The following is a 22,079-nucleotide window of genomic DNA, read 5'->3' as shown; positions in this document are numbered from 1 at the left end:
GCACACAGAGTATGGTACAGGTAAATACAGGACGCAAGTAACCGGAAGAGGCAGCACACAGCGGCGCAACAGGAAACTAGGGACAGCCGTGGGCCCAGTCACACACTGGTGGGGATCTTCTCAAGGAGCGCTCCAGCCCCTAGGTTTGTTCCACCTGACGCCCTACGGCCGTCTGGGTTCCAGCTGTTTTTGAAATCATCGATCTTCCCCTGCTAGATAAAAAAAAAATGTCTTTACTCCTTAAGAGTATTAAAGTGTGAAAAGACACAAAAGCCGCGACCAATGCAAATACACACACAAAAATCGAACACTTCGCTCTCGGCCAATTTTACGTTTCTTCCCAGCAGGCTCCGGGAGTCATCGCGAGACTTCGTCAATTCTCGCGAGAGTTACCGGCAGCCATCTTCTTGGGGGTGCTGGGCGCCGGGAAGACCCCCCGAGTCGTTCACATTGAGCTGCTGTTCGTCTTTGCTTTCTTCACTTTTTTCTTTTCTGCGTCACCTACAAGCACCTGGTCCCGAGGCTGAGAGAAAGCCTGGGTCTAGATTCGTGTTGCGCTCCTGGTTCAGAAAGATTCGCTGGGGTGGAGAGAAGGGGGAGGGCCCGGGCAAGCCGTTGTAGCCTTAGCCCGGGCCGGGGTCCGGGGAGGGGGAGCTCCTAGCACCCTGTGGATTCGAGGCCTGCGGCGGTCCTCGTGGAGCTGTTCACCGAACGCGGTTCGCGGGAACCTGCCACCGGCGCCTCCCACCGCGGCCCACGCGGGCGGCGGGCGGCGGGCGGAGGAGGGGGCGGGGGCAGCGGCGGCTGTAGCGGCCGCGACCGGGGCGGGCGGAGGAGTGTGACGGGCCTCGGGGCCTCTGTGGATGGTTTCTAAAATGATCATTGAAAACTTCGAGGCACTGAAATCCTGGCTCAGCAAGACTCTCGAGCCCATGTGAGTATCCGGAGCTATCTGCTTGCAGGGATGGAAGTGGGGGATAAGGCGGTCACAGACCTATGCAATTTCCCCAAGTGCTTGCGGTGGAGGCCGAAGCGGTGAACTGAGGTCCCAGGGCTCTTGTGTTTTCTCCGTTTCTTCCACCCTCGTTCCCAGGTTCTGCATACCCTGGAGAGCCTTTATCGTATCGCTGAGTTGGTTCTTAAACCGCTGTCTCCTGCTCTTGTTTTCCCGTTATATATAGACCGACCCCAACCTATACAGACACACTTGAGTTTGCTGAGGGTTCCCAAATCGGCTTTCTCTCTCTCTCTCTCTCTCTCTTTCTCTTTTTCTTAGTAAATCTGTTCATAACCTCCTGCGCACAGATTATTTTTTCATGTTTATTTAAACGAAGTGCATGGCCCTTATTAGGGATTTGGATCTAGTCTAAGCCACTTAGGTTTTACCTAAATACTGTTCCTGAAAGAAAGGCCACATCTCCCATGTGCTGACTGGCTCATAGGCACCTCTCTTAACGGATTGAAAATCTAACAGGTGCTGAGGTGCTCGGTAGAAATACCTTTTCCCACCTTGTTCATTGGCTTTGAAGGGAGGAAGAACATGCAGTCTATCCATATGGAATATTTAGCAGTTTTAAGTGGGATTCTGTTAGAGGGCTCTGTGTGTGCTTGAGGGGAGGGGGCTCAGAGGGCTGAAATGCTTTGGATTGGGAAAATTAAGGAGTGTTTTAAGGATCTATGTTTGAATACATAAAAAAATATGGGTCAAGGGCTTTATCAAAACTGGTTTACGGTAAACAAAATGCATTGGGGAAAATTCATTCAAGAAATTTATTAAGCATGACTAGGTACTGTGGGAAGCTTTGGGGATGGAGCTTTCAAATTCCAAAGCTGACAAGACATAATAAGCAAATAAGATAACTTCAGATAATATGAGCAATGAAAGTTGTAGTAATAGAGGATCATGTAAAAGAGTGATTAGAAGGCCTCTCCAAAGGTGACAGTTGAGCAACACCTTAGGGGAAGGAGGAACATCTGTGTGAGAGTCTGGAAAAAGAATGTTTCTTGCAGAAGGAAGAGTAAGTGCAGTGACCCTGTAACAGGAATGGTTGTGTTGTGCTCCACGAAGAGTAATAAGGCTGTTGAGGCCTCAACGAACCTGGTTGCGGGGCCGGGGGAGGGTGGCGGGGGGGGGGGGGCATGAAGTTGGAGAAACAGGCAGGAGCCAAGTCAAGTCGGATCTTTGAGGCCATGGTCAAGAGCTAGGAGTTTATATTCTAATGGGAAGACATTAGATGATTTAAAGCAGGCAAGGACCAATTTCGATATGATTTTGTTTTAACTGTCTGCTTTGTGGCGATTCAGTGGACAAAAATGGAAGCGAGAAAACCATTCTGAAGCGCATTGTAGGCAGAGATGTGTAGGTAGTTTGCATTAGAGTGATAGTGGAAACAATTAAATACAGGATCCAGCACAAATAATGCCCCTTTGGTAATCTATACCAAATCTTTTACTACAAAATCATAAGCATGTAATTCTGTAACATAACAATATCACACTCAAGCACTCCATTTAACATTTTAGGTGAAATGTTCAAATTGCTGTCCGTTGTGTGTGAGACGTGCACCCTACCAGCCACACTTAATGGTGCTATTTCTGCCGGACCGTGTGTATTTTATAAGTAGATTTGATAGAACTTGCTGATGGATTGTATGTGGGAGATGAGGGAAAAGGAAGTCAAGGTTGATGACTGAGAAGTTAGCCTAAGCAACTGGGAGAAGACAGGGAGAGAACAGGTTATGTGATGGAAGGAAAGGTGGTTGGCTGTGTCTGAGTGAGGTGTTAAATAGGTCGTTGGTTATGAGTCTAGAACTCAGGCCCAGACTAAAGATATTTAAATACCATCATGCAGATGGTATTTAAAACCATGAAATTGTGGGGGATTTCCCAGGACAAGGGGTAGAGAGAGAAGAAGAGCCCAGATTTGAGGTAGGAAGAAAATTGGGCTATATCTCGCTGAAGGAATGTATGATAATGCAAATTGTCAACTTGATGGGATGCTGCAGAATGGATGAAAAACATGGAGGCAGATAAGTGGCCCTTAGATTTTGGAAGGTGTAAGCCATTGGTGGCCGTAGCAAAAATAGTTTCACTAGTGTGGAGTGGTGCAGATAGACGCCGTATTTTAGTGGAATGGAAAGAGAGTGAGCGTCAGTGTGGTGTAGTGGTAGAGGGACAATTTGAATGGGAATGGCTGGTTTTGAGTTCTGTCTCTGCCACTTACCAGCTGTCACTTACTTAACTCAGTGCCTCTGTTTCTTCATCTCTAAAATGGAGAAGGTGGTGAATATGTATTAAGAAAATCTTTGAACTCTACTTGGTTTATAATTAGCACTGTATTAGATGAATAGAAAACCTTAAAAAATGTTATAGTCAAAACAGTATTCCTTTTTTCAAGCTTCCAGTTTTTGAACTACTTAACAGCTTGACGACTACTTCCCTTTTTCCCTTAACCTAAAAGGTGATTAGTTGTAGTAACTTAGTGTGTATGCTTATACCTTTTGTTTAGTGTTTTTTTTTTTAAAAGATTTTCTTTGTCTATTTTTACAGAGAGGAGAAGGGAGGGAGAAAGAGGAGAGAAACATCAGTGTGTGGTTGCCTGTAGCACGCACCCAACTGGGGACCTTCCCACAACCCAGGCATGTGCCCTGATTGGGAATCAAACCAGCGATCTTTTGGATCATAGGCTGGAGCTCAGTCCACTGAGCCACACCAGCCAGGGCATAATTTTTCTTTAGTTTTAATAAAGCATATTCCAGCTATCATATAGTATACACAGATGACTTATTGCAGTCATTAATGTTGGAATAAGTAAGGCACTACAGTAGTAGGAATTGGGATTGGTCGTTTTATGATGTACACTGGTGTGGTAAAATTGAGACCTGTCTGTCCCTTTAATTTCATTAGAGGTGAATTCTTTTAGATGGTGAATATTAAAACTGATTCTAATTATTTAAAACCTGTGGTTTCTAACCTTGGTTTCATGAAACTTTAAGAAGGGTTTGTTATCTGTAGGGTTTTTTTTTCCGCTTTACTTTAAAGCTGTATAATATAATTGCTAAATAGCACCTGTTTGAAGGAGAAACATTTGAAAGACTAAGGGTAAGATATAACTCATATTTGTAGAGAACTTTTTAAATGATATTTTATTTATTTATTTTTAGAGAGGGGAAGGGAGGGAGAAAGAGATGGAGAGAAACATCACTTTGTGGTAGCCTTTCGCGTGCCTCCTGCTGGGGACCTGGCCCGCAACACAGGCGTGTGCCCTGAATGGGAATCAGCATGTGATCCTTTGGTTCACAGTCTGGTGCTCACTCCACTGAGCCACACCAGCTAGGGCCATATAGAACGTTTTTGGCACTTGTACTAGTAAGGTGTCTCATGGGTTTGGACTTGGCCCACATTTTGAATATATTAGTTCAGCAAACATTTATTGAGCACTTAATTTGCTTTGTGTTAAGCAATGTGTTAAGTATTGGGAAAATAGTAGGAAATAAGACATGAAATGACCACCTTCATATTGTTTACCATTTAGCAAAGAAATCAGGTGTTGTACAAGTAATTAGAAGACTAGTGAGTGTTACGAAGTCCAGAATTCTGTCAAAATATATGTCTGGGAGGTCAAGAAAGGCTTTCCTGGCATGGTAGTATTTGATCTCAGCATAGAAAGATGAAGAACGGTTTACTGGGGCAAAAGGATGGGAGCATTTTAGGTTTTGAAGAACAGATTGGATGGAGGCTCTAAAATGAAAGAAAAAATGTATCTTGGAGGAACTGAAGAAAACTGAAAAAACAGCAAGTGGAAGAATAGCACTGGATAGCTCTAGAGAGAGGAGCCGGATCACATGACTTAGTTGCGTCATGTTAAGGATTTTGGATGTTGCTGAAGAATAGTAGGAAGTCAGTGAAGGGTTTCAGGGCAGGAGAGTTTTCAGATTGGTATCTTAAACAAAACTATCCTGGTTGCAGTTTCAGCATGAAGTAAAAAAGTGTAAATCTGTATTTTATTTGATTATAAGGTCTGTAGGTATTCTGAGTTTTCTTTCCCATAAATTATTAAAAATGTAGGTGTTAAAATTGACATCTTGAAATACTTAAGATTGATGTTTTGTTCTTCCAATCATTTGCTTAGTCAGTACTTGCTAATAAATAAAATAAAATTAGATATCGGTGTTTCCTTTAACATTCACTTCTTACTGATGAGTGAAGACTTTGGAAAAATTTAAGTTTTTGTTTTTTTTGGATGTTTGATTTTTCGGATTTTGTTTTTAAAAAAGAAAAGGTTTTCTGTATTTTAAAGCTTTTTCTGAGTTTACACTTCACTAAATGTGGTATTTTTATAAAATCATGAACTTTTTTAGCTGAAGGGGAACCTCAAGGTCTCATCAAACCCCTTAATTTTTCAGAAAATAAAATTGAAAGGCAGACATTTAATGATGTGCCCAGATTTTGTGAGGTTAGTAGTATAGAATAGAATGCCTAGTTTTTTGCTCTTCCTGCTAATGCTAAGTACTGCAAAGGTAATAGGGTAGTGTGGTGAAAAGAAAGTAAGTTTTGTGTCCACAAAGACCAGTGTTCAAATCTTAGTTCTGACTCTTATAAACTGAGTAATCCAGGCAGGTGAACCTCCCCTTTCCTTATTCGTATAATAGGGACAATTATTCTTGTCTCCTACTGCAGTTGAAAGGATTGAATGAGGCGCATTTTTTTAGAGCCTAGTTTTTTCTTTCATTAAATATTGGTTGATTAAACACAAATAGGTTACATTATTATTGCTACTGTTATCACTGTTCCTGCTGCCACTACCACCTAACATTTGCATGCATTGATAAAAGTTTTCTCTTAGAAGTTCTGTGAGGTAAGCATTGTTACTTCCATTTTGCAGGTGATGACACTGAAGCCCTGATGCACAAAGTTCAGAAAACTTACCCAAAATCACAGAGTTTGCTATAACCTGTGGCCACACAGTGATTTGAAGCTTTTAGACTCTGGAGTCATGTTTTTAACTTACTACTATACTGTACTGTTTTGTTTTCTATTTTTTACTGTTATATTTTCATAGGAGTAGCTGCTGTTGTAGAGAAGCAGTGTTCTAAGGCTTCATGGCTATAGAGTTTAAAAAAGAAACCTCTTTGGAGTTTTTATAGTCTTTCCTTACTTTCCACACCTGTTACTGTACCATTCTCACCACATTAAAATGTATTTTTTTTTCCTGTTTTGTAGGAAGAACTGAAAGGTGATCATTTTACTCCCGAACTTTATTCCTATTTCCTTCCTTTGATCTTTCCCTTTCTGCAGTCATTTGGGCATAGAGAGTCAATCTTCTGTTCTTTAAGGAAGAAAGTGTCAGCAGCAGTAGCAGCAAAAACAAGCAAAAAATAAATCATGCTTTTCCTCCAGTCATTTGCATCCTAGCTTTCTTCTCTTTTCAGTGGTAAATCTTGAAATATAATAGTCTTTAATTTTTCACTCACTTGCTTCCAGCCATTTGTTTCTTAATGCTTTACAATATAGATTGTTTCTGCTTATTTTCAATCAGAATTGCTTACCTCAGTGTTACCAATGATTTGTTTACTAAATGGAAAGATTTTATATAAATTTTATATTCTCTGTCCTGTTTGTATAACATTAGACAATGTTGATGCTGCCTTTTTGTGTGTGTGTGTGTGTGTGTATTTTTAAACTTTTGAGGTCTCGATTCCCTAATACGTTGGTTCTCTTTCTTCTTAAATCAGTTCTGTTCTCTTTAGTTCTTTTTTTTGTTTTGCCTTTTAATTGTATTTTGCAATTTCTGTTTTCATGACTTATTCTTTTTTCTCAACCATTTCTACTCCTGACATCTCTTTCACATTTCTGTTATAATCCATGCCAGTGGTTCTTAAAATTTTTGTGTATGTGTGTAGATTCTTTAAAAGTTTAATGAAAGACTTCGTTCTGTGGAATGTAGCATATACTCCATATACATTTGCATTGAATTTCAGTTCTTTTCCAAAAGAGCCTCTACTGCATGCATTTATATCTCACATATTTTTCATTGACTTAACCACTCTTCAAAGGCTTAAGCTCTTATCTCCAACTTTAGCTGTATATCCATCTGGTTCTCTTATCTGAACTTCAAACTATATTTCTAAAAAATGTTCTATGAATTCTCTTATTTCCCTTTCATTTTTCCAAATTATTCAGGTGTTGATGTAGTGAATGTCCAAACCTGTAGAGAATTTTTATTTTTAGGAGTTTATTTGAGTCAAACTGATGGCTTTACCAGGAAGCAAGATCTGAAGTGCTCTGAGGATAACAGTTTTGCACTTTCTTTTATACATTTGTAATTAGGGAAGAAAGGAAGGAAGATTACATACAGGTGGGTGGATGCAAGGTACAAGATACTTGACAAGATTGTGTTCTCCCTTGACTACCCACCATGACTTGCCCCATTAGGAATTTTTGATCAGATCTCTCCGTGAGATTACTTTACGTCGCTTGACTTGTCAGTTTTATTTTAGACCCCCAGTTTTCCCATTTGGCCATCAGTCAATCCAAAGGTGCACTGATGACAGGCTTTTTGGTCAGGTGGTCTCACAGCCCTAGGAAGGCTCATTCCAGGAAGTCTCAGTATGGACGTCATCTTGTTGAAATGGTGGACTATTGGGGATGGGGCAATACGGTATGTGTGGTATGTGAGTTGAGGCTGAATTTTCCCAAAAGGGAATGGTAGGTAAAGAGAAGGCAGTCAGGTCTTATGACCTCTGTGAAAAACAACTTTGGGTTATTCCTGTGCTGTGTACTATCACAATGTGAGTTTTTGCATCTAGTATTAAAATTTACTTAAGCCATAAAAAGACTATTAAAAGTCATCTTACACATCTTCAGGAATCATAAACAGCTGGAGTACATAGAAAAACCCAAAGAACAAGTACAACTTATTACAACTATTGTTCTTAGCAGAAAGGTAAAGACAAGCACTGGTTTCAGACTTCATCAAACTGTAGGTATACAGGCCTTGTTAATATTTTGGGATAGCTGTCTACTTCTAATGTCAGTGGCATCTCATCTTAGAGGAGTTTTTGATGTCCATTGTAGGTGGAGATGAGTGTTAGAGATGGCTAGATGTCTATCCAAGTTTAGGTCCCTTCCAGTGAAGTTAGAGAATCTTTTATTTGATGTTCTTTCCAGTAAACAAAATCTCTAGGTGGCAGTGAGGGATCTTTAAAGTCTGTTTCTCCTGGGAACTGACTGTGAAAGGAAGCATTTACCAATTTGGCATTTTTTTGTTTTAAGATTTTATTTATTTTTAGAGAGGGGGGGAAAGGAAGGAGAAAAAGAGGAAGAGAAACATCAATGTGTGGTTGCCTCTCCTGCGCCCCCTACTGGGAACCTGGACTGCAGATCAGGCATGGGCCCTGAGTAGAATCAACCTGGCGACCCTTTTGTTTACAGACCCATGCTCAATCCACTGAGCCTCACTAGCCAGGGTGCAATTTGGCATATTTTTTAAGTGACTTTTTCAGACCTTGGCAATTACATAAGATGTCTCCTTCAGTAATATGTTTCTTCATTTAAGTCCAACTTAAATGAATTATGTAATGCATGAAGGAATGCAAAAAACAAAAAACGGGGGGGTTTCCAGGGAGCCTGGAAGAACCAAGTTGCCATCTTGGGTTTCCTGGAGCCCCATCTATTCACTTAATTTACAGCCATTGTTTACTGATATACCCTACAGTTTTTCCTTCACTTGCTTTATTCTGCATCCCATGCAATTTTAACATGATTATTTGAAAATTTCTTTTTTGTAAGGAGAAAAAACATCTTTTGAGGTGTTCTAGGGGCCTTTCTGGAATAAAAAATGTTATTCCTACATATATTGAGATTTCAACTCCTAAAATCTCAATTCTTAATGAAAACTAAAAAGTTAATATTATGAAGACATTTTATAACCTGTAGAAACATCTTCATTTTAATTTTTATTTTACATTTTATTGAATTTATTGGGGTACATTGTTTAATAAAATTATATAGGTTTCAGGTGTACAGTTGTGTAATACATCATCACCCCAGGTCAAGTCTCCTTCCATCACCGTTTATCCCCCTTTCCCGTCTTCTGCTTCCCCCATCCCTCATTTCCTTCTGGTAATTACTGTATTTTGTCTGTGTCTGTGAGGATTTTTTTTTTTTTTTCCTGAATCCCTTCACGTTTTTCACCCAGACCCCCTTCCCGCTGACGACTGTCAATGTGTTTTCCGTATCTACGAGTTGTTAGTTCATTTTGTTCATTAGATTCCACATATGAGTGAAATCATATGGTACTTGTCTTTCTCTGACTGGCGTATTTCACTTAGTATAATATTCTCCAGGTGCATTATGCTGTCCCAAAGCTAAGATTATCTTCTTCACATCTGAGTAGCGTACCATTGTGTAACTGTGCCACAGCGTTTTTTATCCACTCGTCTACTAATGGGCATTTGGGCTGCTTCCAAATCTTGGCTATTGTAAATAACAGTGCCATGAACATAGCATGTACGTGTATTCTTTTGAATTAGTGTTTCGGGTTTCTTTGGATAAATTCCCCGAAGTGGGATTGCTGGGTCATAAGGCAGTTCCATTTCTAGTTTTGTGAAGTAATGCCTTACTGCTTTCCACAGTGGTTGCACCAGTCTGCTGCATTCCTACCAACAGTGCATGAGTGTTCTCTTTTCTCTACTTCCTTGCCAGCACTTGCTGTTTGTTGATTTATCGATGATGGCTATTCTGAGAGGTGTGAGGTGATAATCTTATTGTGGTTTTAATTTGCATTCCTCTGCACATCTTTTCATTTGTTGGCTGTCTGTATGTCCTCTTTGTGGAGAAGTGTCTATTCAGGTCCTTTTCCCATTTTTAAATTGGATTTATTTATTTATTTTTTGGCGTTGAGTTTTGTAAGTTCTTTATAAATACTGGATATTAACCCCTTATTAGATGTATCATTGGCGAATATGTACCCCCATTGAGTGGGTTGTATTTTCAATTTGTTGATGGTTTCTTTGCTGTGCAGAAACTTTAGTTTAATGTAGTCCCATTTGTTTCTTTTTCCTTTTGTTTCCATTGCCCAAGGAGATATGAGTCTATGAGAAAAAATACAGTTCTGAGAAATGTCCAAGATTTTATTGCCTATGATTTCTTCTAGGATTCTTATGGTTTCAAGTTTTACACTTAAGTCTTTAATCGATTTTGAGTTTGTTCCCTTGTATGGTGTAAGAAAGTGGTGGGGGTTCTTTTTTGCACGTAATTGTTCAGTATTCCTGACACCATTTATTGAATAGGATATCTTTACCCCATTGTATGCTTTTGTATCCTTCGTCAAATATTAATTGACCCTAAAGGCATGGGTTTATTTCTGGGCTCTCTGTTCTGTTTCATTGATTTCTATGTTTTTTTTTTTTTTTATGCTAATACCGTACTGTCTTTATTACTGTGGCCTTGAAGTATAGCTTGATATCAGGTAGCATGATTCCTCCAACTCTGTTCTTCTTTCACAAGATTGCTCTTGCTATTTGGGATCTTTTGTGATTCCATGTAAATCTTTGGAATGTTCTAGTTCTGTGGAATGCACCATTGGTATCTTGATAGGAATTGCATTGATACTATAGATTGCTTTGGGTAGTATGGACACTTTAATGGTGCTAATTTTTCTTATCCATGAACATGGTATATGTTTCCACTTGTTTGTATCTTCTTCACTTTCTGTCTTGTGTCTTATAATTTTCTGAGTACAGATTCTTTACATCTTTGATTAAATTTATTCCTAAGTATTTTATTCTTTCTGAAGCAATTTTGAATGGGATTTTTTTTTTTTAGTTTCCCTTTCTGATAGTTTATTATTATTAATATTGCATATTACCCCTGGCTGGTGTGGCTCAGTGGATTAAGCACTGGCCTGCGAACCAAAGGGTCCCTGGTTTGATTCCCAGTCAGGAAACATGCTCGGGTTGTGGGCCAGGTTCCCTGTAGGGGGTGCATAAGAGGCAACCACACATTGACGTTTCTCTCCCTCTCTTTCTCCTTCCATTCCCCTCTGTCTGAAAATAAAATCTTTAAGAAATATTGCATATTAAATCAATCAATACACAACTGATTTTAGGATATATATTTTGTGTCTTATTATTTTACTGAATTTATTTATCAGTTGTAATAGTTTTTTTGGTGGGCTCTTTAGGGTTCTCTATACACAGTATCATGTCATCTGGAAATAGTGATAGGTTTATTACTTTACAATTTGGATGTCTTTTATTTTTGTTTGATTGCATAGCTAGGACTTCCAGCACTATGTTGAATAAGAGTGGTGAAAGCAGGCATCCCTGTCTTGTTCCTGATCTTAAAGGGAACGCCTGTAGTTTTTGCCCACTGAGGATGATGTTGGCTGTGAGTTTGTCATATATTGCCTTTATTATTATGCTGAGGTATGTTTCTCCTATTCCCAGTTTGCTGGTGTTTTTTATCATAAATGGGTGCTGGATTTTGTCAAAAGCTTTTTCTTTATCCATCGATGTGATCACGTGTTTTTTATCCATCGTTTTGTTTATGCAGTGTGTCATGTTTATTGACTTGTGTATATAGTACCAACCTTGCATCCCAGCAATAAATCCTACTTGATCATGGTGTATGATCTTTTTAATGTACTGCTGTATTTGGTTTGCTGCTATTTTGTTGAGTAGTTTAGCAGCTCTGTTCATCAGGGATATTGGCCTGTAATTTTCTTTCTTTGTAGTGCCCTTATCTGGTTTTGGGACTTAGGATAATGCTGGCCTCATACACTGAGCTTGGAAGTCTTCCCTCCTCTTGAATTTTTTGGAGTAGTTTTAGAAGGAGAGGTGTTAGTTCTCAGAATGTTTGGTAAAATTCACCTGTGAAGCGTTTGGTCCATGGGTTGGTTGATTTGGGAGCGTTTTGATTACTGCTTCAGTTACACTACTTGTAATCTGTTCAGATTCTCTGATTTTTCCTGATTTAATTTTGGAAGATTGTATGTTTCTAGGAATTTATCCATTTTGTTCAAATTGTCCAATTTGTTGGCATATAGTTGTTTGTAATACTTTATTAAAATCCTTCGTATTTCTGAGGTGTCAGTTACTTCTCTTTCATTTCTGGATTTATTTGGGTCCTCTCTTTTTTTCTTCAGCCTGGTTGAAGGTTTGTCATTCTTGGTATCTCTTCAAAGAACCAGCTCTTGGAGTCGTTGACATTTTGTATTTTTTTTTTACACTCTCTTTTGTTTATTTCTGCTCTGATCTTTATTATTTCCTTAACTTTTACTCACTTCGGGTTTTGTTTGTTGTTCTTTTTCAAGTTTCTTTAAGTGTAAAGTTAGATTATTTGATCTTTTCCTTCTTTCTTAAAATAGGCCTATAAATTTCCTTAGGACTGCTTTCTCTGTGTCCCCCAGATTTTGGATTGCTGTGTTCTCATTTTCATTTGTTTCAAGGTATCTTTCTAAGTTCTTCTTTGATCTCATTGTTAACCTATTCGTTGTTTAGTAATATGTTATTTAGCCTCCATGTCTTTGTGTGTTTTTTCAGTTTTCTTCCTGTGATTGATTTCTAGTCATAGCATTATGGTAGGAGAAAATGCTTACTTGGTAGTATTTCATTCTTCTTAAATTTATTGAGAGTTGTTTTGTGTCCTAATATGTGGTCTGTCCTAGAAAATGGCACTTTCCTTAGTTCTAACAGTCCAAGTTGGTAGTTAGGAGCATTTTGTTTTCTAGAACGTGGCGCTATAGCACACATTTTTTGTTTTTGTTTTTTTCTTTTTCTTTTTTTCTTTCTTTTTTTTTTTTACTGGAGCTGACTTGCTGCAAAGTTTGGGAGTGTGGGCATTAAAAAATAGGCAAAGAGTGGTGGTAAAACCTGGGGAGGTGTGTCCTTAGCATTTGGGGCTTTGGATGTGCCCACAACCTAGTAGGGTATCATCAAGTGGAGGGTCCCAGATTTCCCTGGGTGGCCATCTTACCTCATGAGACAGGCAGTGGGAAGACTTCAGTTCTCTTTGCGTACTTCCCTTTTCCTTCCCCTAGTCGGTGCAGTCTCTCTTCAGGGAGAGCAACTGGTCCCTTCAGCTGTAGTACTCACGGCCTTTGCAGACCCCCACTCACAGCCTTCACTCTCCACCTTGCTTCCGGAAAGGTGGTTCTGGCTTGCTGCTGTACTGGCCAGCACCTTCTTTGCCATAGTGACCAGCTCCCTGCTTGTCTGTGGCCCTATCCCCCCAACTTTCAGGCCATTCAGATGGATGGATTTCTTGGGTATCCTGATAGTTGGGCAGAGGCTTTTTTTCTTTTTTCTTTTTCAGTTAAGGATGTCTGCTTAGTTTAAATCAAAGGGGAGCGAAATGGAGAATAGTCAGCCTGCCATGATGCTGACATCTGTAATATACTTTTAAGTGCCGCAAGTACTTTTAGCCCTATGACCTAGGACTTTTTTGGGTGTATTTTATAAGAAATTGTCAGTGTGGCTGTTACCTGTTTATATTATTTTCCTTGATGATATCTCATGTACTTATTTTACCTCTTTAAAAAGTTAGCTTATAACAGGTAGATTATGAAAAAGATTGGTTTAATTTTGAAACCTGTTTCATAAACTTATAGTGACCAGTCTGGATTGTATTAAGTTTTGAAGCTTCTGATTACATTGAATAATCAAAACTTGGAGGAACAGTAAAATTTTCTGAGGAATTATGACTTCATTATGGACAGGAAGAGTTTTTTGAATCCAGCTCATTATTGTTGGTATTACATTAAAAAAAAGTAGTTTTATTGCCATGTCAAAGTGTTTGGGCATTATGGGGACTTGGTTGTGGATAGTGGGGAAGATTATTAAAGCAAGGGAGTAACTTGATCAGGTGTCTTTTTAAGAATGATACTATGGTGTAAGAGGTTTGATTAGATAGTAGCATTTTGGGGACGAGAAAGATTTGTTAGTGGATGGGTTTTTTTTAATCCTTGTTTTAAGAATGAGCTGTGAAATGCCTGAATTTGGACTGGACATTGGCAGGAGATGGGAAAAGGGGAGGTAATATTTTGGGGACATATGTACTGAATCTATATCAGGGCCATCTCAGCAGTCAGGATGTAAGAGGAAGGTGTAACTAGGAAAGATTTGTCAAAATGCTGCAGACATTTTTCATTGATTTTTGTTTTTGTATCTTAGACTTTTTAAAATTGAACTTTTATGTTTGCCATAGTTGGGTTTGACCTAAACTGAGAGGGGTTTTTCTTTTGTTTGTTTGGTTTTTGTGAGTTTTGGTTGGTATGCCCCCTGATTTAGTATGCCCTTATATAATGTGATAATTAGTAGATACTTTGTAATACCTTGTGGTTGAGTCTGGGGAAAACATGGACATAGTTGTGGTGGAATCCCTATCTTGGAAACAGACATGCACATGAAGAGTAATCATTTAACAGTGGTAGAAATATTAGAGATCTCAAGGTCTGGCAATTTAGGAAAAGTATATAAAATGTTTCTTCTTAAAATTTAATTACTATTTATTTCTCCTAAAGGTTTAAGATGTGCTCTTTAATATTCGGAAAAGAGTATTTTATGGCTCTTGAAAAAGACCTAAAGGAAAAACAATTTTTGTTACATACATAATTATTTTAAAGTTCAGTTAACTAAAAGTTCCTTGAAATGAGAGGAAGGGAGTGCAATGCTGGTGAAAGCTTAGCATTTTATTCCTTAAAATGATCAACTTTTTCAGACCATATGGCTCAGTACCTTTGTTTTAAAAATGAGAAAGTTGAAGCTTAGAAAGAAAGAAAATGGAAACCCAGGATTATATAACTAGTAAATAAAGTAAAATGACACTACTAGAAATCTGAAAACCCCTGGGTTTTTGCAGTTCAGTCAAATGTTTGGTTGTTTTTTGTGGCCCCCCCCCATCCCCAATACCAGACTGTTTCAAGGAAAGGCTGACAGTTTGGCTAAGAGGATTAGTAGATTTGAAAGGGGAACAGTACTTAAAACATAGTAACCAGATTTTAACACCAGTTCTAAAGTGAGGAAGGAAGATTTGGGTGTCTTGTAAGTTTTAAGTTTTATTGTATTTCATTCTTTAATCTGTTTGGTAACTAAGTAGAATGTGAAGCCACATGAGTAACTGATGGGGGGTAGCCTTTGGAAGGCAGAGTCCTTTCCCAAAGAACTCAACTCCTCAGTTACGAATTGGAATGTAAAACATATACTAACTATAGGGTTTTGGCCCTGGCTGGTGTGGCTCAGGGGATTGAGTGCTGGCTTGCAAACCAAAGGATCTCTGGTTCAATTCCAAGTAAGGGCACATGCCTGGGTTGCAGGCTTGTTCTGCAAGTTGGGGTTTTGCTAGAGGCAACCACACGTTGATCTTTTTCTCCCTCTCTTTCTCCCTTCCTTTCCCTCTCTCTAAAAAAATAAATAAAATCTTTAAAAAAAAAATACATGGTTTAGTTGTCGGCTGCCCTATCAGCATTTCATTGGCAGTCTCACTTTTCCTTAAGAGAGTCCTGTGGTATGATACTATAACCACACCTATCTGCTCAGTTTGCCATTTGGAGTATGCTGTTTGTACTCAATAGCATAATTTTACAATCTAATTATTAGGTATTATCTTTGAGAAGATGAAGATTGACTTTGCTTTTGAATTAGACACCTAATAAACATCTTCTAAATTTTTAAAACTGGTTCTCAGGTGTGGTATAAGAACTTCGGGCTTTCCTGAGACCCTTTCATATTTCATTGGATTTGTGAAGTCCCCACTTTTCCAACTATGTATCTTTGTGAGACCAGATTTCTTCATATATTTCAACCAAAACAGCATATCACAACAGTAGAATGTAAAAATAGATATGAGAATTAGTCTGTCTGCTAAGCCAGACATTAATGGTGTTTGCAAAAAAGAAAGAAAAAAGGCGACAAATTGTTAGTCTTCTCACAAAAAATTCATTTTCTTGGTGAAAATACACATTTTTTAAATTTAAAAAACAGGGTGTTTAGTTTCAGGTGAGATTATCAGTCATGGAGCTCTGGCCATCCTTGCCCTGCAGTGGGGATATGGTCCATGCTGGGGAAGATGAGTCATTTTTAAGGACCTGTATGTTACAGGTGGAGAGAAGGGCAGGCCCTTTTCTTTGTCTTCACTAGCTGTCAGAATAATGTAAGCCTGGAACTACTGTGGACCATCTGTATTGCCATATGCAGAAGGCCTGCCTAAAAATAAATTAAGGGAAAGCAGATGGAAAGAAGAGGGACCTGGTTCCAGTATTTGAACTCCTGGGTTCACCTCTGCCTAAAGATGGCTCTACCATTGGACTTTCCACTTATTTGTACCAATAAATACCTCTTTTTGATTATCCCCCCTTCAAAGGGGAAATAGTTAAAGTATAGTGGATTTATTATTATTAAAAATTAACAATTTTTAAATTTCCCAGTTTCAATCCTTAATATGGTAAATATTGATAGATATCATTCTTTTAAATAAAAGCTCCTTGGAGTTCTCTATAATTTTAAAAGTGTAAAGGGATCCTGAGACCAAAAAGTTTTGAGAACCACTGTTCTCAGGGTAAGAAGGAATCACTGCTGTTTCTTGGGTTCAAAATATAGGGAAATAAAGGAACTGAAGAGTTTTCAGTTATAATTACATGTATTGTGATAAGTTTTTTTAATGGTGATTTGTGTGATGCTCATGGGTTCGATATGCTTATTTTATGGTGGTGAATTTATTAAGTTAAGTGTGTGTGATTATTCTCAGTTTGTAACGTTTGCTATAACTAATTGCTATATACAAATAACTTATTTTTGCCTCCTTATTGGAATTGAATGAAGTTATGTAATAAACTACACTAGTTAAGTTTTTCAATGTATGTGTTATATTTGTTGCAAATGGAATTTGGTTTTTTTATGTTTTCAATTTTTATTTATTTTTAATTATATTTTATTGATTATGCTATTACAGCTGTCCCAGTTTCTCCCCTTTGCCCTCCTTCACCCAGCAACCCTGACTCTCTCAGGCAGTCACCCCACTGTTGTTCTTGGCCATGAGTCATGTGTATAAGTTTTTTGGTTATTCCATTTCCTACACTGTATTTTATATTCCCACAGCTTTTCTGTAACTGCTTATTCGTACTTCTTAATCTCCTCATATCTTCACCCATCCCCTACACCCCTCTCCTATCTGACAACTATCAAAATGCTTTCCATATCCATGATTCTGTCTTTGTTCTTCTTTGCTTAGTTTGTTTTTTAGGTTCAATTGTTGATAAATATGTATTTATTGCCATTTTATTGTTCATAGTTTATATTTGCTTTTTCTTAAATAAGTCCCTTTAACATTTCATATAGTAATAGTTTGGTGATGATGAACTCCTTTAGTTTTTTCCTTGTCTGGGAAGCTCTTTATCTGTCCTTTGATAGTAAATGATAGCTTTGCTGGATAGAACAGTCTTGGCTGTAGGTTCCTGCTTTTCATGACTTTAAATATTTATTGCAAATCTTGTTTAACCTGAAAAGTTTCTTCTGAGAAATCAACTGACAGTCTTATGGGAACTCCCCTGGTGGTAACTAACTGCTTTTCTTTTGCTGCTTTTAAGAGTCTTTCTTTATCTTTAACCTTTGGCATTTTCATTATCATGTGTCTTGGAGTGGACCTCTTTGCATTCATCTTGTTTGGAACTCTCTCTGCTTTTTGACTTGCATGTCATTTCCTTCACCAAATTAGGGAAGTTTTCTTTCATTATATTTTTCAAATAGATTTTCAATTTCTTTCTCTTTTTCTTCTCCTTCTGACACCCCTGTGTTGCGAGTGTTGGGCCTCTTGAAGTTGTCCCAGAGGCTGCTTACACTAGCCTTGTTTCTTTGGATTCTTTTTTTTTCTTGTTGTTCCAGTCGTTTGTTTTTTGCTTCCTTATGTCCAAATCATTACCCTGATTTTTGGCTTCATCAACTCTACAGTTGTTTTCTTGTAAATTGTTTTTTATTTCAATTTGTGTCTCCTTCATTTCTGACTGGATCTTTTTTATGCTGCTGAAGTCCTCACTAAGTTCCTTGAGTATCCTCATAACCAGTGTTTTGGATTTTACATCTGATTGATTGCTTATCTTTATTTTGATTAGTTCTTTTTCTGGATTTTTGGTCTGTTCTTTCATTTGGGCCATGTGTCTTTGTGTCTTCATTTTGACATCCTTCCTCTGTTTATATGTCTATGTATTAGGTAGAGCTGCTGTGACTCCCTGTCATGGTAATGTGGCCTAATGTAGGTGTCCTGTAGGGTCCAGTAGCACAGCCTCCCCTATCACCCATGCTGGGTACTGGAGGTGTGCCCTTCTTGTGGGCTGAGTACATCCTCCTCTTGTAGTTGAGCCTTGATTGCTGTTGGCAGATCAATGGGAGGGATTTATGCAGGCCAGTCAGCTCCAAGGATTTGCTGTGACCACTGACCACCAGCCTCTGCCCTTTGTGTAGGATCAGCTATACAGGGGCAGGGTAATGGTGCTCCGATGTGGTCTGTAGCTGTCCACTGGGTGAGCTGGCACTATGGTTACCTGGGTGGTACATGCCAAGTTCAACTGTCACCTGTTTTTTGCCCAGGCCATCCTGCATGAACTGTGAAGCATTCTGAGATGGCTGCTACTCATGCTGGAGTTAGAGATTCCGAGGTGAAGCCAAGCTGTGAATCTGGGCTGGCTGCTGCTAGTGCTAGCCCTGAGGCCACATAGGAAGAGGTGGGGCTAGCTAAGGCGAACTGTTGCTTATTTGAAAGGATTTAGGAAGTTGTGAAGCATGAGCCAAGGTCAACCATTCATATGGAAAAGCCACTGCTATCAGTTGAGTGGGCCTGTAAGTTGGGTGAGATGGAGCCTCAGGGGATCTCCAGGCTGGGGCAAACAGTGTTAGCCAGGTTGATGGAGTCTCAGATATGCCACTTGCCTGCTGGCTCTGTGAGTCTGTTGGGGGGAGAGTTCAGAAAAGGGACATATACCTCTGCCCACCCCCTGTCTATGAAAAAGATGTCCCCCAGATTTTGCTTTGATGCCAGATACTTCAATTCCTCCCCTTATGCTACTGGTGCCCTTGACACTGCCCCCCCCCCCCCTGCCCAGCCGCGCGCTGGAGCTCAGAGGAGTCCATGTATGAGTTCTTTTAAGAGGAACTGCTTGAGACTCCAGCACTTTATTCCACCCACTCAATCCCCACTGGTTTTTGCAGCTGGAAGTTATAGGAACTTATCTTGCTGGTACTGGCACCCTGGGCTGGGGGTCCTGGTATGGGGCTGGGACTCCTCATCCCTCCCAAATTTTTATCCACTACATGTGGATGTGGAATCAGCCTGTTCCCGTGTCTCTGCCCCTCCTACCAGTCTGGATGAATGGATGTGGTTTCTTTAATTCCATAGTTGTCCAACTTCCATTCACCTTGATTTCTAATGGTTCTGAGTGACGGTTGTATATTTTAGTTCTAATTTTGATGTGGTTGTGCAAGGAGGCGAACTGTGTTTACCTATGCCTGGAATTTGGATTTTTAAAAGGGTATTCTAAGTGCAGAATAATAGAAGCATGGCTAATGCAAATTAGATATTTTTCTTGAATGTAAAGTGAGAATTTGGTAGGAACAGATGTGGGTGTATATTCGTGTTCTCAAGTGTCTGAGTTAACATATTTAAAATTTAAATTCCCACTGCCACCTCCACCTCCTCCTTCTCAAGATTACTGAAAATGGAAGCTTGGGTTAAATTTTATCTGTTATCTTTTCTGAATTTCTAAAGCCTCTAAGAAACTTGAGTAAAACAAAAGTTTTTTGAAATATACTGGACGTTGGCTTTATTTTTTAACTGTCATTACTATTTTGAAAATTCTAATTTAAAAAGTAAAAATATAATGAATGTGTTAGGGAGAGTAATTATAACCTTTATTTTAGTGCTGATTTGATTTGTGTTATTTAAAGGATTAAGAAAATTCAGTCTTGTGGGGAGACTTTCTTATAATTGATTTTTTGCATTGTTTTGGCTTCTCTGACTAATTTAGTGTTTACACTTTGCCCCTCCTCAGATAACAACTGGAAGTGAATGACCCCCTAAGATGGTCACCCGTGTACTTACTTTTCAAGGCCATTATTAGTAGCTGTATCCTTAATACAGTATATTCAGAGAGTGATAAAATTTTATATTTATGCCTTCAAAATCATTGGATTGAATGACTTCATAGCCACTTGGACATTAAATTTGTCAAAGCTCACTGAAGCCATTGATTTTAAATCCTTACAGAGGTGAGAGATTAGAAATCCAAATGTTTATGAATGCTCACTGTGCCCACTGGACTCTTTCCTTGTATCTAGTAAGCAGCCATTCCAAGCCATTTCTCTTGTGCACCTTGGCCTAGGCTGTCCTTTTTCCAGGTAGCCAAAATGCTTGCTTGTACTCCATTTTGATTCCATGTTTAAATATGATCCCTGTTTAAATGTCTTTTTATCAGAGTCCTTCCCTGATGGTCTTAAGATATTCATTAAGATATTCATTTATTCCTTTTCTTCCTTTTTTTCTCCTTCATCCTCTTATATACTTTATCCCTTTACTTTGCATTATCTTTCTTTAGACCACTTGTTCCTATATGACAGTACATTGTATGTTTATATGAATTATTTTTCTCCTCCCTGCACCCCCAATGTAAAGTTTCCAAGGACAGGAACTTTTTTTTCCCCCCAGGCTCATATCCTCAGAATCTAGAACAGTGCCTGGCATAGTAGGTGCTTATTAAATACTTTTGAAAGATTAATGTGATATTTATAAGAATCAATAAATGATATGTTTTTCTCAGAACTATAAAGATTTAAAAAAGGATCACTGACAAAAGTGAACTATATTGATCTAGTGAGATAGATTTTACATACTCTTTTCAGTATTCTGTCTCAGGTACTCTGTTAGGCCTAGAGGCTACACAGATGAGTAAGAAGTTCTATTTTTGGATTTTGATGTTTTTGATAAAACTGTCTTATGTAATGTGTATTTTATTTATAATATGTAATTAAAATGTTTTTATTACTAATATTTATAGATCAGTAATTGAAAAGAATACTGTATTTCATATATCTGTACAATGTCCTATGAACAAAATTAAAGCTAAGGATTATTCTTTTCCAGATTTGTGAGGGATTTACTATCCAATCCAGTACTTTTCTGCCAGGGACTATTAGCCTATGCTTGATGGAGAACTCACTTTCCCTCAGGCAGTTTATTCTGCCTTTGAGAGGCCTCTGATTATTAAAAAAAAAAAAGTCTATCTTTAAGCCAAAATCTGTTGCTTCCACTTACTCGTTCTAACTACTGTACCTTGCCATGCATAATGTGGACGTTTTTGGCCAAATTTTTGGGGTAAAAATAAGGATGTGCATTATACATGGGTAGTGCTAATTCCATATCTATATAAATGTTTTTAATTCTTTCATTTATGCTTATGCATTAAAAGTGTAATTCTAGAAAGCAATAGTAATATCTGTATGCACAATAATACCCTGGAATACGATAATCAGTTCTGTTTCTAAATAAATAAAAAATTGAATTAAAAAATTAAAATGAAAGACTTTTTTGTTCCTGAAAGTTTAGGTCAAAAATGTGGGTATGCCTTATGCATGAGAATGTGTTATACACAGCAAAATATAGTATATGCTATGAAGCATATATTGAATAAATGTGATTCTTTCTTGTGATAGCCCTTCAGTTACTTGAAAACCTACAAAGTTCTCTCTGGCATTTTAATTATCCGGACTGAGAATCACTAGTAAGCTATCTGATAACGACATCCATTTACCATCCTGGTCATTTTCTAAGAATTTGTTTGAGTTTGTTTATATATTTACAAAAGTTGGCACCTAGAAGTGAAGTCAGTAGCACGCCATACTGCATAGGCAAACTGCACTCTTTCCTCTCTAGTTCTTAATTTTCTGTGTTTTTGAATCTTTATGTCTTAAATTTTCTCCCAGCCATTTCACACCTTATCTCATTTGACTTACTGTTAACTAAAATACTTAGTTGCTCTGCCTCCACCGCACCTATCACAAATGCTGTTGGTAGGTCATGTCTCATGTCTTATTTTG

The 22,079-nt window shown here is 38.4% G+C and overlaps 1 protein-coding gene across 4 annotated transcripts in view; it reads left to right on the top strand.

The window, feature by feature from the left end:
- Positions 1–800: 800 nt before the first annotated feature.
- Positions 801–22,079, top strand: part of RBM26 (RNA binding motif protein 26) — an 85,982-nt gene continuing 64,703 nt past the window's right edge. For all 4 annotated transcript variants that reach the window (XR_008530245.1, XR_008530244.1, XR_008530243.1 and 1 more), the window contains exon 1: positions 801–934. Coding sequence is in view for 1 of the 4 variants with exons in the window: in XM_054586465.1 (XP_054442440.1) it covers positions 864–934 (71 nt within the window). In the remaining 3 variants the exon portion in view is untranslated. The remainder of the gene's footprint in view (positions 935–22,079) is intronic.

Source organism: Pteronotus mesoamericanus, unplaced genomic scaffold (genome assembly GCF_021234165.1).
Source record: "Pteronotus mesoamericanus isolate MK-2021 breed Mesoamerican mustached bat unplaced genomic scaffold, CSHL_Meso_final contig_94, whole genome shotgun sequence".
Taxonomy (NCBI): Eukaryota; Metazoa; Chordata; class Mammalia; order Chiroptera; family Mormoopidae; genus Pteronotus; species Pteronotus mesoamericanus.
This window is presented reverse-complemented; position numbering and strand designations above follow the sequence as displayed.